Source organism: Schistocerca cancellata, chromosome 3 (genome assembly GCF_023864275.1).
Source record: "Schistocerca cancellata isolate TAMUIC-IGC-003103 chromosome 3, iqSchCanc2.1, whole genome shotgun sequence".
NCBI classification, from domain to species: domain Eukaryota; kingdom Metazoa; phylum Arthropoda; class Insecta; order Orthoptera; family Acrididae; genus Schistocerca; species Schistocerca cancellata.
This window is the reverse complement of record NC_064628.1, coordinates 513,334,054-513,351,002: the sequence shown is the minus strand read 5'-3', so window position 1 is coordinate 513,351,002 and position 16,949 is coordinate 513,334,054. Positions and strand designations below refer to the sequence as shown.

General features: G+C 40.3%; 1 protein-coding gene across 1 annotated transcript in view; it reads left to right on the top strand.

The window, feature by feature from the left end:
• Window positions 1-16,949, top strand: part of LOC126176390 (synaptotagmin-5) — a gene marked incomplete at its 5' end in the record, with an annotated part of 216,406 nt that overhangs the window by 183,120 nt on the left and 16,337 nt on the right. The window contains one exon of the mRNA XM_049923547.1: window positions 16,581-16,729. Coding sequence (XP_049779504.1) covers window positions 16,581-16,729 — 149 coding nt within the window. The remainder of the gene's footprint in view (window positions 1-16,580; window positions 16,730-16,949) is intronic.

The following is a 16,949-nucleotide window of genomic DNA, read 5'->3' as shown; positions in this document are numbered from 1 at the left end:
GTTGCAGGGTTGATTGTGCTGAGAAATAATTGTTAGGAAAAAAATATGATATGTTGTGTTGATTGTGAATTAATAAGCATTCAAGTTAACCAATCAGGTTGGTGCATGAGCAAATTCAAGCAGCCCACCAGATATACAACTAGTGTCAGTTGTTCTCATAGTGCAGATGACAGCACAAAAAACTTCTCAGGTTTGATCCTCCCTTCCGTTTCATGTCCAATTTTTGTATTGCTCCCCTTTTCAATTTTAGGATACCAAATGAAGAACGTGTTTGGTGACACAGTCTCTGGCAGGCTGCTTGAACTAGCATGCACTGTGGACTGATTGGCTAACTTCATTGCCAACTAACTCAGAAACAGTGCAAAGTATTGAATCTTTTCTTTAACTGTTATTTCTCAGGACAATCTACTCCACAACACATTTATAAGTTTTTCAGTCTGTGTTTGACCACACTGTACAGATCTTCTTAAGATCTACAATTTAATATATAATTCAGTACCTTCAGGACACCATACATAAAATGTACTGACATAAATAATTAAATTTGGAGAAATTTTTGGAGCCTGAACACTATATTACAATATGTTGGCTGAAACCTAACAGTTACATCATAATTATGTATTTCTAAATCAAACAACAGAAAATCCAAGAGGGAATAATAAAAATATTACACCCACACACACACACACACACACACACACACACACACACACACACACACACACACGAGAGTGCACATGCATGCAATCGCACACAGTGCAACTCACACACACATGACAAACATCTCTGGCTGCCAAGGCCAGACTGTGAGCAGCGGTTCGGGGTTACGAAATTCTGGAAAGTTAACAGGGAGTGATGTGAGGGCAGTGGGAGTGGATCATGGTTGGATGGAGGAGTGAACTGAGTAAAGCAGAGTTTGACATTGGTCTTTGATTGTGTCTGATTGGTAGGGAGAAATGATCATCATGATAAAATAACAGAAATCAGGACTCGCACAGAAAAATTTAAGTGCTTGTTTTTCCTGCGTGCCGTTCGAGAGTGGAACGCTACAGAGACAGCATCAAGGTGGTTCATTGAACCCTCTGCCAGGCACTTTATTGTGAATAGCAGAGTAATAACATAGATGTGAATGTAGAAAAAAGAATTTCCCCTTTAGGGACCAGGAGAAGGAGAGAAGGTCTTTAGGTCTTAAACAAGTTGTGCATGACTGAATTTTGAAGTGGGGCAGAAGGTTAGGTGTTTGGAAAGGACTGATACGCTACCCTGTAATCCCTCTTCCACCCTGCCCAGGCTCTACCGTACTCCCACCACCCAGATGCTTCTCCCATCATGCACTGTTGCCCACAGTCTGGCCTTGGCAGCCTGAGGATGTGGTCACATGTGTGTGAGTTGCATTTGCACAAGTGTGCCTGTTTGTGTGTGTGTGTGTGTGTGTGTGTGTGTGTGTGTGTGTGTGTGTGTGTGTGTGGTTCTGATTAAGACCTGTTTGGCCAAAAGGTTTTTTTGACACTCTTTCTGTTTTACCTCTCTGTAGCTCATATTCTCCACTATGTATATGATGAGTAGCAATATCCTTTTCATAATATTGTTATGTAATAGTAAAATGTAAATCTCAAAAGTATGTGCATAAAACACCACTATAGCACATATTTATGCTATATGGTTCACTCACAAACATGAGTTTATTGTTTTCTATTCACTGTGCACAGTGATTTCTAATGTTGAAAATGGTGACTGTGGGTAAACTGTAAAATATAAACAAATCCTATCACAGTGTTTTATGAATGATGTATTTTTTGGGTATTTGTCAGCATAGGCATCACTCCACTAGAACATTCCAAAGAGTGATATCTTTATTTTCACTCATAAAAGAAAACAAATTAATTTTTAAAAGATTTTCTTCTCGATTTTTAAAAAATTATTGATATTTGTTCTCATAACTGCTGGTGCTTTTTTCTCCCAACAAGAATTTATTGATATTTGTATCTTTTAGTGACGGCATATATGCTTTCTTTGCAAGGACTTTGTTCAATGAACATAATTTTCAGACAGTTTGGTTGTTGGTTCAGAATGAATGAGTACAGGCATGTGCACACATATGACTGCATTCATATCTGACTGGATCTGGCCTTTTCCTATCCTGCTGGCAGTGTGTTCAAATTTTTCAGTACCATTACTGCCTGCGTATAGCAAGATTATGGCAGTACCTACGAAATTCACTATATTTTCAAAGGACTACTATACCACAAGAAAATATTTTTGTAAATTTTTCTCAGACATTGGCCCACCAAGGTGAACAATTGAATGCTGTGAAACCTGAGAGCCAACCTTGCACCAGTGTGTAGGTTGTCTCACCCTCTGAGAACTTACATCTGATGCAGCCAACTGACATGGCTTCAGCACAAAATGGATACAAAATACAATACCGATGTGCAATGCCATCATATTAAGTAGTAGAATTCTGTTTTATTTCATAATTTATTTTCCCTTCTATGCAGATTGAGGTAGGCAACATGAGCAGCAGGCCTGGAAGGGCAAAGCATAAAGCAAAGGACAAAAGGAGAAAAAACCTGTTATATTGAAAACACATGAGCTGTCTGGGTTTTCAAATGTGCAAATTAATATTTCTGAATCCAAAGAAATTGAAGTATAGAACACAGAAGTTGCACCTCATTGTACAGATGATTGCCATAGGCCCACTATAAAATACACACATCAAAAAGGATTTTGCATCACCTTGGTATCGAGAGTTACAGAACCTGTACAGAAAACTGGAAAAGAGTTAGAGATCAACATAAATATCATTTCCACCCTTTTCATTGGCCATGAAAACCACACACTGCATGTTGTACCACCACACAGCAAGACCTTCAGAGGTGGTGGTCCAGACTGCTGTAGACACCAGTACCTCTAATACCAGTAGCACATCCTCTTGCATTGATGCATGCCTGTATTCATCATGGCATACTATCCACAAGTTCATCAAGGCACTGTTGGTCCATATTATCCCACTCCTAAATGGCGATTCGGCATAGGTCCTTCAGAGTGGTTAGTGGGTCACGTCCTCCATAAACAGCCCTTTTCAATCTATCCCAGTCATGTTCAATAGGGTTCATGTCTGGACAACATTTTGGCCACTCTAGCCGAGTGATGTTATCCTGAAGGAAGTCATTCACACAATGTGCATAATGGGAGCATTAATTTTCAGCCATGAAGACGAATGCCCTGCCAATATGGTTGCACTATCAGTTGAGGATGGCATTCACATATCATACAGCCATTATGGCACTTTCCATGAGCACTAGAGGTGTATGTCAGCCCCACATAATGCCACCCCAAAACATCAGGGAACCTCCACCTTGCTGCACTTGCTGGACAGGTCTAAGGTGTTCAGCCTGACAAGGCTGCCTCCAAATACGTCTCCAATAATTGTCTGGTTGAAGGCATATGCGACACTCATCAGTGAACAGAATGTGAAACCAATCCTGAACGGTCCATTCAGCATGTTATTGGGCCCATCTGTATTGCACTGAATGGTGTCGTGATTGCAAAGATGAATCTCATCATGGATGTCAGGGGTGAAGTTGCGCATCATGCAGCCTATTGCACACAGTTTGAGTCATAACACAACAGCCTGTGGCTGCACAAAAACCATTACTCAGCATGGTAGCGTTGCTGTCAGAGTTCCTCCAAGCCATAATTCGTAGGTAGCAGTCATCCGGTGTAGTAGTAGCCCTCGGGCAGCCTGAGTCTCTCTGTATCTCCTCCATGTCTGAACAACATCGCTTTAGTTCACTCTGAGACACCTGGACACTTCCCTTGTTGAGAGCCCTTCCTGGTACAAAGTAACAATGCAGACATGATCAAACCACGGTATTGACCGTCTAGGCATGGTTGAGCCATGTACGAGGTGCTATCCAAAACTTTTGGGACTGGTGCTGCCATCTGTTGAAAACCTTACCTTGGACTAATGACCACCATCACCCTCAAAGAAGTTCCCATCTGCATGTACACACTGGTCCCAGCACTTCTGCCACTGGTCAAACGTTTTCTGGAAGTCCTGTTCTTTGAGGATGTTTATCACTGCCAGCGATGCTTCTTGAATCCTCTCTCTAGTGTCAAACTGATGGCGTTTCAACTTGAGTTTCAGTTTTGGGAATAGCGCAAAGATGCAAGGTGCCAAATCTGGTGAGTATGGTGGGTGGGGTACAACCACCATGTTGTTTCTTGCCAGAAAGGTTTTGGTGAGCAAGGACGTGTGACAGGGTGCATTGTTGTGATGCAGCAGCCAGTTCCCTTGACGCCAAATTTTGTGCCGTCCTTGCCACACGTTTTCACGGAGCCATCACAAAACATCATAGTAGTATGCAGAATTCACTGTTTGGTTGGGTGGGATGAATTCTTTGTGCTCAATTCCCTTGGTATCAAAGAAAACGATGATCATGCTCTTCACTTTGCTCTTCACCTGTCACATTAGTACGCGGAATTCACTGTTTGGTTGGGTGGGATGAATTCTTTGTGCACAATTCCTTTGGTATCAAAGAAAATGATGATTATGCTCTTCACCAGTCTCAATTTTTTGGGTCTTGGAGAGCCTGGGCTCTTCCACTGGGACGATTGTTGCTTTGTCTCTGGGTCATAACCGTAAATCTAGCTCCCATCACCGGTGGCAACCCGTGACAAGAAGGTTGGATCATAAGATGTGGTCTGATGAGGGTCCGTGCACACTTCAACATGCTGTGCCTTCTAATCATAAAATCGCCACACACCAAACACAGAGTATTACAGTAATCACTGTGGACACGCAACACATCCTCCCAGCTGAATGCCACTCCGCACACTGACTCATCAGATATGAAGCTCTCACCACATAGCAGTGCAAAGATCTACTGCTGCTACTTTCCAGATGGCAGCACCGATCCTGAAAATTTTGGATTCCACCTCGTACTTCCTTCCCGGTGGAACGACTGGAACTGATTAGCTGTTGAACCCCCTCTACCTAATAGTTACTGCTCATGCATGGTTGTTTACATCTTGGGATGGATTTAGTGACATCTCTGAACAGTCAAAGAGACTGTGTCTGTGATACAATATCCACAATCATTGCCTATCTTCAGGAATTCTGGAAACTGTGATGCAAAACTACAACTCTTCCTTATGCAGTCACATTTTCTACAAGTGATACTGTAGTCAAACTAACAGCAATTCCTCCCATTTTAGCTACATCATCTTCCAATTAAAGAGTAGTTAGAAGAACAGGAAGCCCTCTCATGTCTGAGATGTTTTCAGGCCAATGAGAGGTGGAAAGTACATTGCTCAAAAGAATTAAGGCAACATGACTTTGGGCATCTGCCATACTTCATTGGGCAATAGATGAGCACTGGATATGCTATCAAATTTTGCCTTTACCCTTCACAAATTAAGTACAAAACTAAACATCATTGAATCCACAATTTTTTACACAAAAAGAACTGAAATGTCCAGCAGGTGTCGAAAACAAATTGGAAACAATCATTCATCCCATCATTCTGCGTGCTTTTCATTAGACTTCAATAGCTTCAATTAGATGTATGCCCTCTGTGAGTTTTTATCACAACCTGACACCTACATGGCATCATCTGTGTAAGTCTATGGAGGTCACTTTGTGGTATTCCTTCCCGTTCCTCATGGAGAGCTCATGAGAGTCTGTAGTGCAAGGAGATGACCAACAACAATTCTTACAAGCACTTTACACACATGCATGATGGAATTCAGGTCATGACTCACTGCCATCCATTCCATTACTTAATTAACGTGGCTTCACAAGATATCCCTGCTGATGCCCACTACATATCCCCTGGCATTAGAAGGATTTCAGGCCCACCACATGGATAAACAGGGTTTGTTCAGTGTGCTGCCTTGTGGTAAGGTGACCATGAACAACGAGAAGATCTGTATTGCTGTGAACACTGAAACTTCTCCAGAACATCACAGAACCTTTGAAATCTGTCAATTTCCTAAACAACATTTGGCTGATACCACTCGCCACTGGTCTCCACAGATGATCACAGCCACCACCTTGCATCAGAGGATACCTGGACTCATCTGTGAATAACGTGTTTCACCAGTGATGATGTTGCTGGTTGACATGGGAATGGCAGAAGTGAAGGCAAGCTACAAGATGTTGTGTCAAGCAGAGTATTCAAATGGGATGCCTGGGTCATAAGGCTCTTTCTTGTAACCTGCTTATTACAGTCTGATTGGACACAGCTCCTCCAGTGGCCCTCCTGAGATAATCTTGCAGTGCTCTCATGGTATCCATATGATGCCAAAATGCAGAGGTGGCCAGATACTGGTCTTTGTGTTGGGCTGTAATGCATTAGCAACCTTGTCCAACTCGCCTTGTGTACTGAACTGTCTCCCTGTAGTGTGTCCACAGTCTATGGATGACACGCAGAGAGGCATTGGCATCTGCAGCAACATAACCAAAAGACCACCCTTTTTGGATCAAACAGACTGCCATTGCAACTTACACTTCATTAAGGTGTAACATTGCATATGCTTGGTTGAATATACATTCACAAATGACATCTGCCATCTGTATACCTCACTAGAAAACACTGGGACACTGGTACTCACTTCCTTCTGAAGGGTCACCTGACACTGTAGTAATGCACAATGCAGTGAGTAGATGCTGAATGATATTACTTGTTGCCTGCATTGAAAGCAAAGACCTCACGACATGCAAAAAGACCATGGGTACCACCCACATCAAAACCGATTTAACATACTGGATATTGATATACATGTTCCCCTAATTCTTTTGAACAGTGTACATGCTTCTGATGTTATTACATATTCTACAAGCCAAAAACAAAAAGAAAGTAAATTGTATTCCAACAATATTGGTGAATGGCTGAGCAACTTTGATCAAGATTACTGGATTGTTAATGCAAATAGTGAAGTGCAATGGACAATAATTTTTTGCCTTCAAAGAAAATGTACAACAAAGAAAATAAACCACAAGTCACTCAAAAGTCATTTTTCACATATACACATAAACTACTGAATAAAACTTGTGTAGGATATTGGTTGTGTTGTCCAGAATCTAAATGGGAACTTTTTTGATTTGTTAGCAAAGTTATGTATTCAGAGGGTTCATCACAGATTATGAAAGATGGATTAGATGACCGAAAGAGCATGAATATTTTGTTGAAAAGGCATGAAGAAAGCACTTTGCATAGACAAGCAATAATTTCATTGTTATTTTGCAAAAACAAGGATGTGCATTTCAGTTCTCAACTTTCGAGTCAAAGTGACACAGAATCCTTTGACTGTGAGGTCACTAATTCAGTCTTTAGTAAGGGTCATTTAAAAGTGTTGTGTTAACAGTTATGACAGGAAAAATATTATCTGCTAGTTAGTCACCATGTGCATCAGGACAGCAGCAGAAAATGATTGTCATGAGGTGCAAGATCAACCTTCTGTGGGCTATATGTACTACACTTCACAAACAGACATCATCAACATTCAATAAATGTACAAAACAAACTATTAACTTGCACCATGAACACCTAATGAAAAATGGGGCACCACAGTGATCTCAAAGATTCACACTATCAAGGTTGAAGACGAACTCCTTGGGAGTTACAAACCAGGATGTTCAGCTAGGTATTCACTCTTAAAGAATGCACATAGAATCATATTGGTGTAATGGGATGATGAGAACAGATGGTATGCAGCCAAGTGCAAAACAGACTGTCATGGAGATTATCATGAAACTGGCTATCCTTTAAGGTGCAGCTGCAGATAGTGTGATAATATGTTTTATAGGCATGGAGAAAAAAACAAAAACACCAAGAGGCTGGATTTGTCCAGTGGTTCCAGGTGATACAAATTACAGTATCATGCACTTTTCAGGAGGGATAGTTTGCTCTAAAGAAGTATGATTTTTATATGCAGAACAGAAAACCAAAAGCAAGTTATTTTGACTACCTATTGGCCAAAAGCGGTGCACATACCATAGTTGTAATTACGTAGTTATCTTATGCCCATTTTCCCAGTCTTGCTTGCTGTTTAATAAATATTCCCTGCTGTCCTTGCAAGATCATGGACATAAGAAAGAATCAGAGGGGGGCAGAGGATCTCCGTCTTTTCACAGCACAACAAATAATTTCCCAGCCAATTCACCATCCAGACTAACAGTTGGCATACTTGTATATGAATGTGTTAAGACACTGATATTAGTTGATATTGATACAACTCTCCTGGTTCTCCTGCAGATAATCTTCCACGTATATAATTATGTTTGTACTTGCTCCTTGGACAATTATTGTCCTTAACTACATTTCATTGCAGATGGGATATTTGGCACTTTGTTTGACAAGGATGATGAACTACATGACTTGACACTTGTTTCAATATCACTTTCACTTGTTAAGCATGTATTGTCATCATCATACCCCTCATCTACAATGTCTGCAAGTCAAGCATATACAACACCGCACATTCCACTGACTCATCTTGCAGAAACATTAATATTTGATCTGCCACTTCTTTCTCACTCTACAAAATTCCTTTTGTTCCTTTCTGACGAAATGACAACATTGGCAACTGTTGTTGTGATATAATGCAATGTTTGCTTTGTTTATTGCTCCCTCTGCTATGCTTTGTATCAACATGACTAACACTGTAGCCCTGTTGTAAGTTCATTGAATAAGCAGTTCGACTATGCTCTATAGCCTCTTGCTGTGCTCACCATTCAATACCTCCATTCTTGCCCCTTGTTGCCATTAGCAGCCAAAATAGTGGTTGTATGGTAGCCAATACGCAGTGCATCGAATGCCATAAACATCATTGGCCTTTTGCAGCCTCACACTCAAGGGGTCCCTTGTGAGACCAAACTGGTGGATATTCTTAGAACAAATTATTGCAGTTATAGCTTTTTCTAGCAGAACAAGGTCTTGCATTTTGAGGTAAAGATTAAATTGTTGGATCACTTCACAATGGAAATTATTTAGGTTTATTAGCATTAATAACCAAATTTGACATTTTTCTTGTCTAACATAAATTATTCACCCTAATAAAGGAAAGGGATATGTCTCATATTTATCAAAGACGACATACGAAGAATTTATCCATCTAATTGCATCAAGCATACAGGTTCATACTATGTGTGAAACTAAGAGGTACAAATATTGTTCTATTCCATTGGATTCCACTTCAGACATGTCATATGCAGACCAGCTGACTATGGTAGTGTGCTATGTCTGCCATCTGGAATATTGGCAGATTTGTAAGGTTCTTGGACATGGAAGGCCATACCACTGAGCAACTCACCCAAGGCTTACTAGATTTCTTGTATAAGAATGACAATGATATCACAGATTGTCATGGGTGTAGCTATGACAATGCCAACAACATGAGTGGGAAGTACAGTGGTTTAGAAACATGAATTAAGATGATAAATAAATACACAGATTACATTCCCTGCTTTTCACATTCATTAAATTTGGCTGCCAAGTGTGCTGCAGATTGCTGTGACTGAAAGCCTCTGTACATTTTTTTTACACTTCTTCTTATTGATGGTATCTTCATTTGAGTGCACTGCAAAAACTAGTTCAAAAACTCTAATTTTGAAAAGGTTGTTGGACATAAGGTTGTTGGGTGGAGCAGATGCTACAAAAACAATTCTGTGTGGCTGTACCACGATCAAGCAAATTCTGGATGACATATAATAATATGGATCAAAGATAGAATGTCATAACCAGGCTTATGGGCTAGTTTCAAAATTCAGTAAGTTGCAAATGCCAATAATGACTATGGCTTGGAACGAAAGCCTAGAATGCTTGAAAGAGACTAGCACTTTGCTGCAGCAAAAGACTAAATGTTGACCGCCTGTGAAGAATATAAGCAGCAGACTTCAAGATGACACAAGTGAAATACAAAGTATGAGCATTTCAGTAGATATGCTACACTGGAAAGATGGAGAAAATCAACCACCTGATCAACATTTTGAAATTCAGGTTTTATTGTCATAACTGATAATGTGCTGTTTGCTTTAGTTAAATGCTTGTAAGCATACCATCAAACAACTAGCCTATTTGGAATACTTCAGCAATTTAAGTCTTTAACAGTAGAAGAGATCTAGAAAAAATTCCAGTTCTCAACAGTAATCTCCCAGACAAGTGCAGTTTAATGGAAAATTCATTGTAATTGTGTTTCTCAAACACAGAAATAGTCTTGCATGTTTACTTGTCTTTGTGATCACCAGCTGCAGTGGAGAATGTTCTTTTTCAACATTAGAGTGCATTAAACATGAGTTAAGGAATGCAACAGGACAAAAATGTCGGAGTTATCTTGTCTTAATGAACATAGAATGTGATTTGCTTGGAGACATTGGTTTGACCAGTGTTATTTCTAAATTCTCCCAAATTAAATTGAGAAAATAGTTATTGTAAAATATTGTTTTATTTTATATCCTAAACTTTGAGGCCTAAAACACATGAAGGGCTTCTTCTTAGCATTTACAACAGGTACTGCACTGTCTTAATCTGGAACCAGCACTGGAATGAATGTATCATGTGAAATACAACACAGTTGCTGTGATTAAAAATAATCATTTTTATTCCTTTGTTCACCATACATCATTTAAAGGTTTACTCTTACAATTACTGGCTTCAGCTGTGATCTACAGCCATATTTGGATCTACAGGTAAGAAAACAAACTAAAACCTGTTAACACAAAATAACATTATCCTTGCAATGTTACAGTAAATTTTCAGGTTTTTAATTTTGTTCCCTTGTTTGTAGATCTACATGTGGTTGCAGATCATGACTGAAACTGGTACTTTTAAGGGTAAATCAGTATTGCCAACCAGTAAATAAATAAAAAAGAGAATAAATGTATCTGTTACAAATAGTCACAACTTTAACTGTAAAATAGTAATTTTTTGTCAGTTAGAACTTTTTCCATGACCCCAGATTATTGAAAATGAGCATTATGTCACTTTGTAATTTCAGACCGTTTTTGTTTAACTTACAGTCTACCAATGTAATGCTATGCAACTCATTGAACAAATATGACTTAATAGCCAGTTAGACTACCTATACTTTTGTTTTGTCCCATCATTTATTCATCATATTTTATAGATATCATCAGGTGTGGAAAAGTCAAGGCGCAGTTAAACTTAGACACATAGCTGTTGCAAACTAACTGCACTGATAGATAAAATATCTACTCACCAAGTGGCGGTAGAAGAAAACACACACACACAAAAAGGTTTAACTTTTACAAGATTTTGGAGACAGTGGCCCCTTCTTCTGGCAGACAAGTTGAAGGGGAGGAAGAGGAGTGAAGGAAAAGAACTGGGAAGGTTTAAGGAAAGGGGTACAGTTAAGAAAAGTCATCCAGAAACCCAGGTGAAGGGAGACTTACCAGAGACAGGATGAGAAGGAAAGACTGATTGTTGGGGGCAGCACCAGATGAGATTTGAAAACCTGAGAACTTAAAGGTGGAACACAGGGTAATATGCAAGACAGAGATTACTACTAAAACATCATGCTTGAGTTCATAAGAGTGAAAAGCTAAATGCTTTGTATGTAACAGAGGTGGAAGGGTGGAAAGTGAAAAATAGACAAGTCAGAAAATGAAAGATGTAGGAAACTAAAATGGAGTGAAGAAAGGATACTTACTGTGAATAAATGCTGAGATGTAAGGAAGTAACATAAATTAAGGATGGGTGGGTGTCAAGAATCAAGGACATGTTTTAGTGCTAGTTCCCACCTATGGAGTTCTGAGAAACTGGTGGTTGGAGGAAGAATCCAGATGGTACTTGTCCTGTGAATAAATGCTGAGACGTAAGGAAGCAATGTAAATTAGGGTCAGGTGGGCGTCAAGAACCAAGGACATGTTTTAGTGCTAGTTCCCACCTACGGAGTTCTGAGAAACTGGTGTCTGGGGGAAGAATCCAGATGGTACTTGTGGTGAAACAGACACTGAGATCATGACTGTCATGTTGTACAGCATGCTCTGCAACAGATAATTGTGTGTTGCCTGTTTCACCCTCTGCCTATGCCCATTCATCCTGACTGATAGCTTGGTGGTAGTTATGCCGATGTAAAAGTTCAAACAGTGTTTTCATAACAGCTGGTATATGACATATGTTGTTTCACAGATGGCTCTGCCTTTGATAGTATGTGTTTTGCCAGTTACAGGGGTGGAATAGGTGGTGATAAGAGAGTGCATACGGCAAGTCTTGCAGTAGGGATGATCACAGGGGTAGGAGCCATAGGGTTGGGAGATGGGTGCAGAAGGAGCATAGGGTCTGATTAGGACTGTGTGGAGATTTGGAGAGCAACAATAAGCTGTTTTAGGAGTAATGGACAAAATCTCAGACATAATGGATCTCATTCCAGGGCATGATTTTAGGAACTCACGGCCTTGTCAAAGTAGCTGATTGATACATTCAAGAACAGGATAATACTGGTTGACATGTGGTGTGCTCCGAAATCGGTTTTTGGAGGGATCAGCAGTACCAGAATTGGATGTGATAGCCTGGGAAATCTGCTTTTGAACTAGGCCATTGGGATAATTATGTCCAGTGAAGGCTTAAATGAGAGTGGTGGTGTAATGCTGTAAAGAGTCTGTATACAAACAGTTTCCCCAAATGCAAAGGCTATATGGGAGGGAAAATTTGACATGCAAAGGATGGAAACTGTCAAAATGTAAGTATTGTTGTTTTGTTAGCAGGTCTGATGTGGACGGAAGTTGTAGCTGGATGAGATCAACATCAAGGAAAGCGGCATGGGATTCAGAATAGGATCATGTGAAATTTGAATGGGAGAAGGTATTTAGAGATTCCAGGAATTTTAATAGGTCCGCCTCACCATGAGTACATACGGCAAAGATGTCATCAATGTATCTGACCAAACCAGGGGCTGAAGGCTTATGGATCCCGGGAATGCCCCCTCCAAGTGACCCATGAAAAAGTTGGCATAGGAAAGAGCCACCCTAGTTCCCATGGCTGTACTCCTGATATGTTTGCATGTCTGCCCCTAAAATGTGAAGTAATTGTTGGTAAGTACAAAGTTGATTAAGGTCAGCAAGAAGGATGTCATAGGTTTGGAATCAGGTGGGTGTTGACTGAGGAAATGTTCAGCAGCAGGGGATGTTGGTATAGAGGGAGATGGTGACAAGCAAGCTGTGTGGTGAGAGTGGGACAGACACAGATTTCAGATGATCTAGGAAATGGTTGGTATCTTTAATATAGGAGGGAAGCCTTTGCGCTATGGGTTGCAGGTGTTGATCAACTAAGCCAGATATACGTTCAGTGGCTGCTTTGAAGTCAGCAACAATAGGATGGCCAGGATGATTGGGTTTGTGGATCTGAGGAAGAAGGTAAAAGGTGAGGGTATGCTGTTTGGGTGGGGTAAGAAGTTCTATGGATTGAGACATACATCCTTGTGAAGGTCCTGAGGCTTTTAGGAGGAACTACAGGCCAGTTTGAATCACAGGGATGGGATCTTGATGGCAGATGGTGTAAGTAGAGGCGTCAGACAGCTGGCATAGAGCTTCGCTAACATATTCCTGTCGGTCAAGTACCACAGTGGTAGATCCTGTGTCTGCTGGGAGGATAATGATGGAGTTATCAGATTTTAGGGAATATAGAGCATGGAGTTCTGCAGAGGATAGGTTATGGTCATGTTGTAGGGACCTGAGGAGTGGTTGTGAAGCAATGCTGGATGTGAGGAATTCTTGGAAGGGATGATTCTCAGGTAGTGCTCACGGATCAAGTTGGGATTGTGGTCAGAACCGTCAAGGCAGGGTTCAGGTCAGGTTTGCTGTTGGAAAGGTTTTGGGATTGGGTTGCAAAGTGATATTTTCAGTTGACATTACATGTAAAGGAAAGTAGGTCCTTCACCAAGGCAGCATGATTAAATGCAGGTTCAGGGCAGAAAGTGAGACCCTTGGATAATACAGATAATTTGGAGGAAAAGGGGGGGGGGGGGGGGGGGAGGAAAGTGCTTTGGATGAGAGGTTGAGAACTCTGAACTGTTGTGACTGGTTCTTGTAATTACGAGTTATTACAGGTCTGTGAGCCAGCGGTAAAGGCTCTGCGATGTTAATGAGGTGGGCCAAGCTCATTTTGTAGAAGTGAATTGTGGACAAATTGGTTAATAACAGTGGAATTCTTATATGCAAATCCACAAATAACAATGGGCTTGTGTATAAGCATGAAAACCGGTACTATGAGAAAAGATGTAGGGGCAAAGCATTGATAAAACTGGGTGGTTGAGGTAAATAAATGATCAGAATACTAGCACAATCGGTAGAAAACTGATGCTACGTTTGAAGAATACAGACAACAATAAAGACTGTCAAGAGAGTCACATAAGAAGGAATGATGGCCACATGGGCTAATCTAACAACGAAAATAATCAATTGTTGATAATATAATATAAACGGGTAGATGAAAAAATCTACCCACCAAGTGGCAGCAGGGTAGCAAACACACAAAAGCCTTAACTTTTACAAGCTTTTGGAGCCAGTGGCTCCTTTTTCTGGCAGAAGAGTTGAAGGGGAAGGAAGAGGCGAGAAAGAAAAGACCTGGAGAGATTTAGGGAAAGGGGTACAATTCAGAAAAGTCACGCAGCACCCCGGGTCAAGGGAGACTTATCAGATGGGATAAGAAGGAAAGACTGACTGTTGGGCACTGCACCAGATGAGATTTGAAAACCTGAGAGTTTAAAAATGGAAGACAAGGTAATACGCAAAACAGATATTATCTTTAAAACATTTTGCATGAATTAAAGAGGCTGAAAAGCTAAGTGTATTGTGTGTAACAGAGGTGGGAGGGGGATGGCAAAAAATAGATGAGTCAAAAAATGAAGGATGTAGGAAACTACAATGGAGCAAAGAAAGGATTAGTTACTGGGAATAAATGCTGAGGTGCAAGGAATCAAAGTAAATTAAGGCCAGGTGGGTGGCGGGAACCAAGGACATGTTATAGCATTGGTTCCCACCTGCGGAGTTCTGAGAAACTGGTGTCTGAGGGGAGAATCCAGATGGCACATGTGGTGGAACAGGCACTGAGGTCATGATTGTCATGTTGTAAAGCATGCTCTACAACATACAGTTGTGTGTCCTGTATACACCCTCTGCCTATGCCCATTCATCCTGACTGATAACTGGGTGGTAGTCATGCCAATGAAAAGGGTGGGAACTAGCACTACAACATGTCCTTGGTTTTCAACTCCCACCTGGCCTTAATTTACATTAATTCCTTCTGTCACAGCATTTGTTCACAGTAACTACTCCTTTCTTCACTCCATTTCAGTTTTCTACATCTTTCATTTTCTGCCTTGTCTATTTTTCACCGTCCCCCCTGCAACCTCTGTTACATACAATGCATTCAGCTTTCCACTGTCATTAACTCGTGCATGATGTTTTAGTAGTAATCTACATCTTGCATATTACCCTGTCTTCCACCTATCAGCTCTCAGGTTTTCAAATCGCATCCAGTGCAGTCCCCAACAGTCTTCCCTTCTCATCCCATCCAGTAAGTCTCCCCTGACCCGGGGTTCTGGGTGAATTTTCTGAACTGTACCCATTTCCCTAAACCTCTTCAGTCCTTTTCCTTCACCCCTCTTCCTTACCCTTCAACTCTTCTGCCAGAAGAAGGAGCCTCTGGCTGTGAAAGCTTGTAAAAGTTAAATCCTTGTGTGTGTGTGTGTGTGTGTGTGTGTGTGTGTGTGTGTGTGTGTGTGTGTGTCCCTGCCACTGCTTGGTGAGTAGCTTTTTTATCTATCCACTTATACTGTCAATAACTGATTATTTTCATTGTTAAACTAACTACATTCTTACAATAAAAACTTCCTCTATTCTGGTACACATTATTTATGTGTACACAGGCTACATTTAAAGTATTAAACTAACAGGAAACCTTTTAATTTGGGAAAGAAGGAGCTACTGCTTCATCATTTTATTCTGTGACTGTTTCTGTCTCCTATTTATGTACTGGTATTTACATGGTCTCATCGATATTAATCAAAGAAAAACAGTTATCATCATGGCCTATCATTAGAAATCAACTTACAATGAATTTTGGTACTTGTCTTGCTTCCAACTGCAATAGGTTTCAACAAATGAAACTCTTGAATGGAGGGCATATAATCCCTTATATGACAACATATGATCTCTTAGGCCCATGTTGCGAGGCAGCTCTGTTGTGACCACTGCATCTCAAACTTGGAGACACATCTGTCACATATGACCAGCTTCTCTTTACAACTGTGTGTATTATGTATGATGTTGCTTGACAGACTGTGTACATTTACTTGATTTTGTACTGCTTAATAGTTACAATTTTATTCAGTCATTCATTTTCTCAATCATCATGTTTTGTAGAACATGACACTAAGGGATATGGCACAAGTCAAGTTATGCATTAACAAAGAACTATAGATGTTAGGAACAAACTTTTCTTGCACTTTATGACTTACAACTACTTTCACATGTGTAAAGGGTGTTATGAAATATTGAGCAATAGTATAATATTCTACTTTTAATTGGTAGCAAAAACTTCTTGTTTTATTTTCAGATCCATTTGTGAAGGTGTACTTGCTAAATGGTGGTAAAAGAGTGAAGAAGAAGAAGACTGCAGCAAGAAAATCAAACTGCAATCCAGTATGGAATGAAGCTCTAACTTTCAATGTGGCATCAAGCATTTTACCACAGACTGCCGTAGAAGTGAGTAAATTTTGTTATTAATTCTTTTCTTTTAACTTATATGAAGAAACAGTATAAGAAGTAAAAAAAAGTTTCTGTTTGAGGACATTGCTGCAGTGTATATGCAACATAGTGTAACTCTGATGCTGATATACAAGCACCACCACATAGGCAAGAGATTAGTATGACATTTGTGTCTTCCTGACATGAATGCAGTAAATGCAGAAACATGAACTATGGT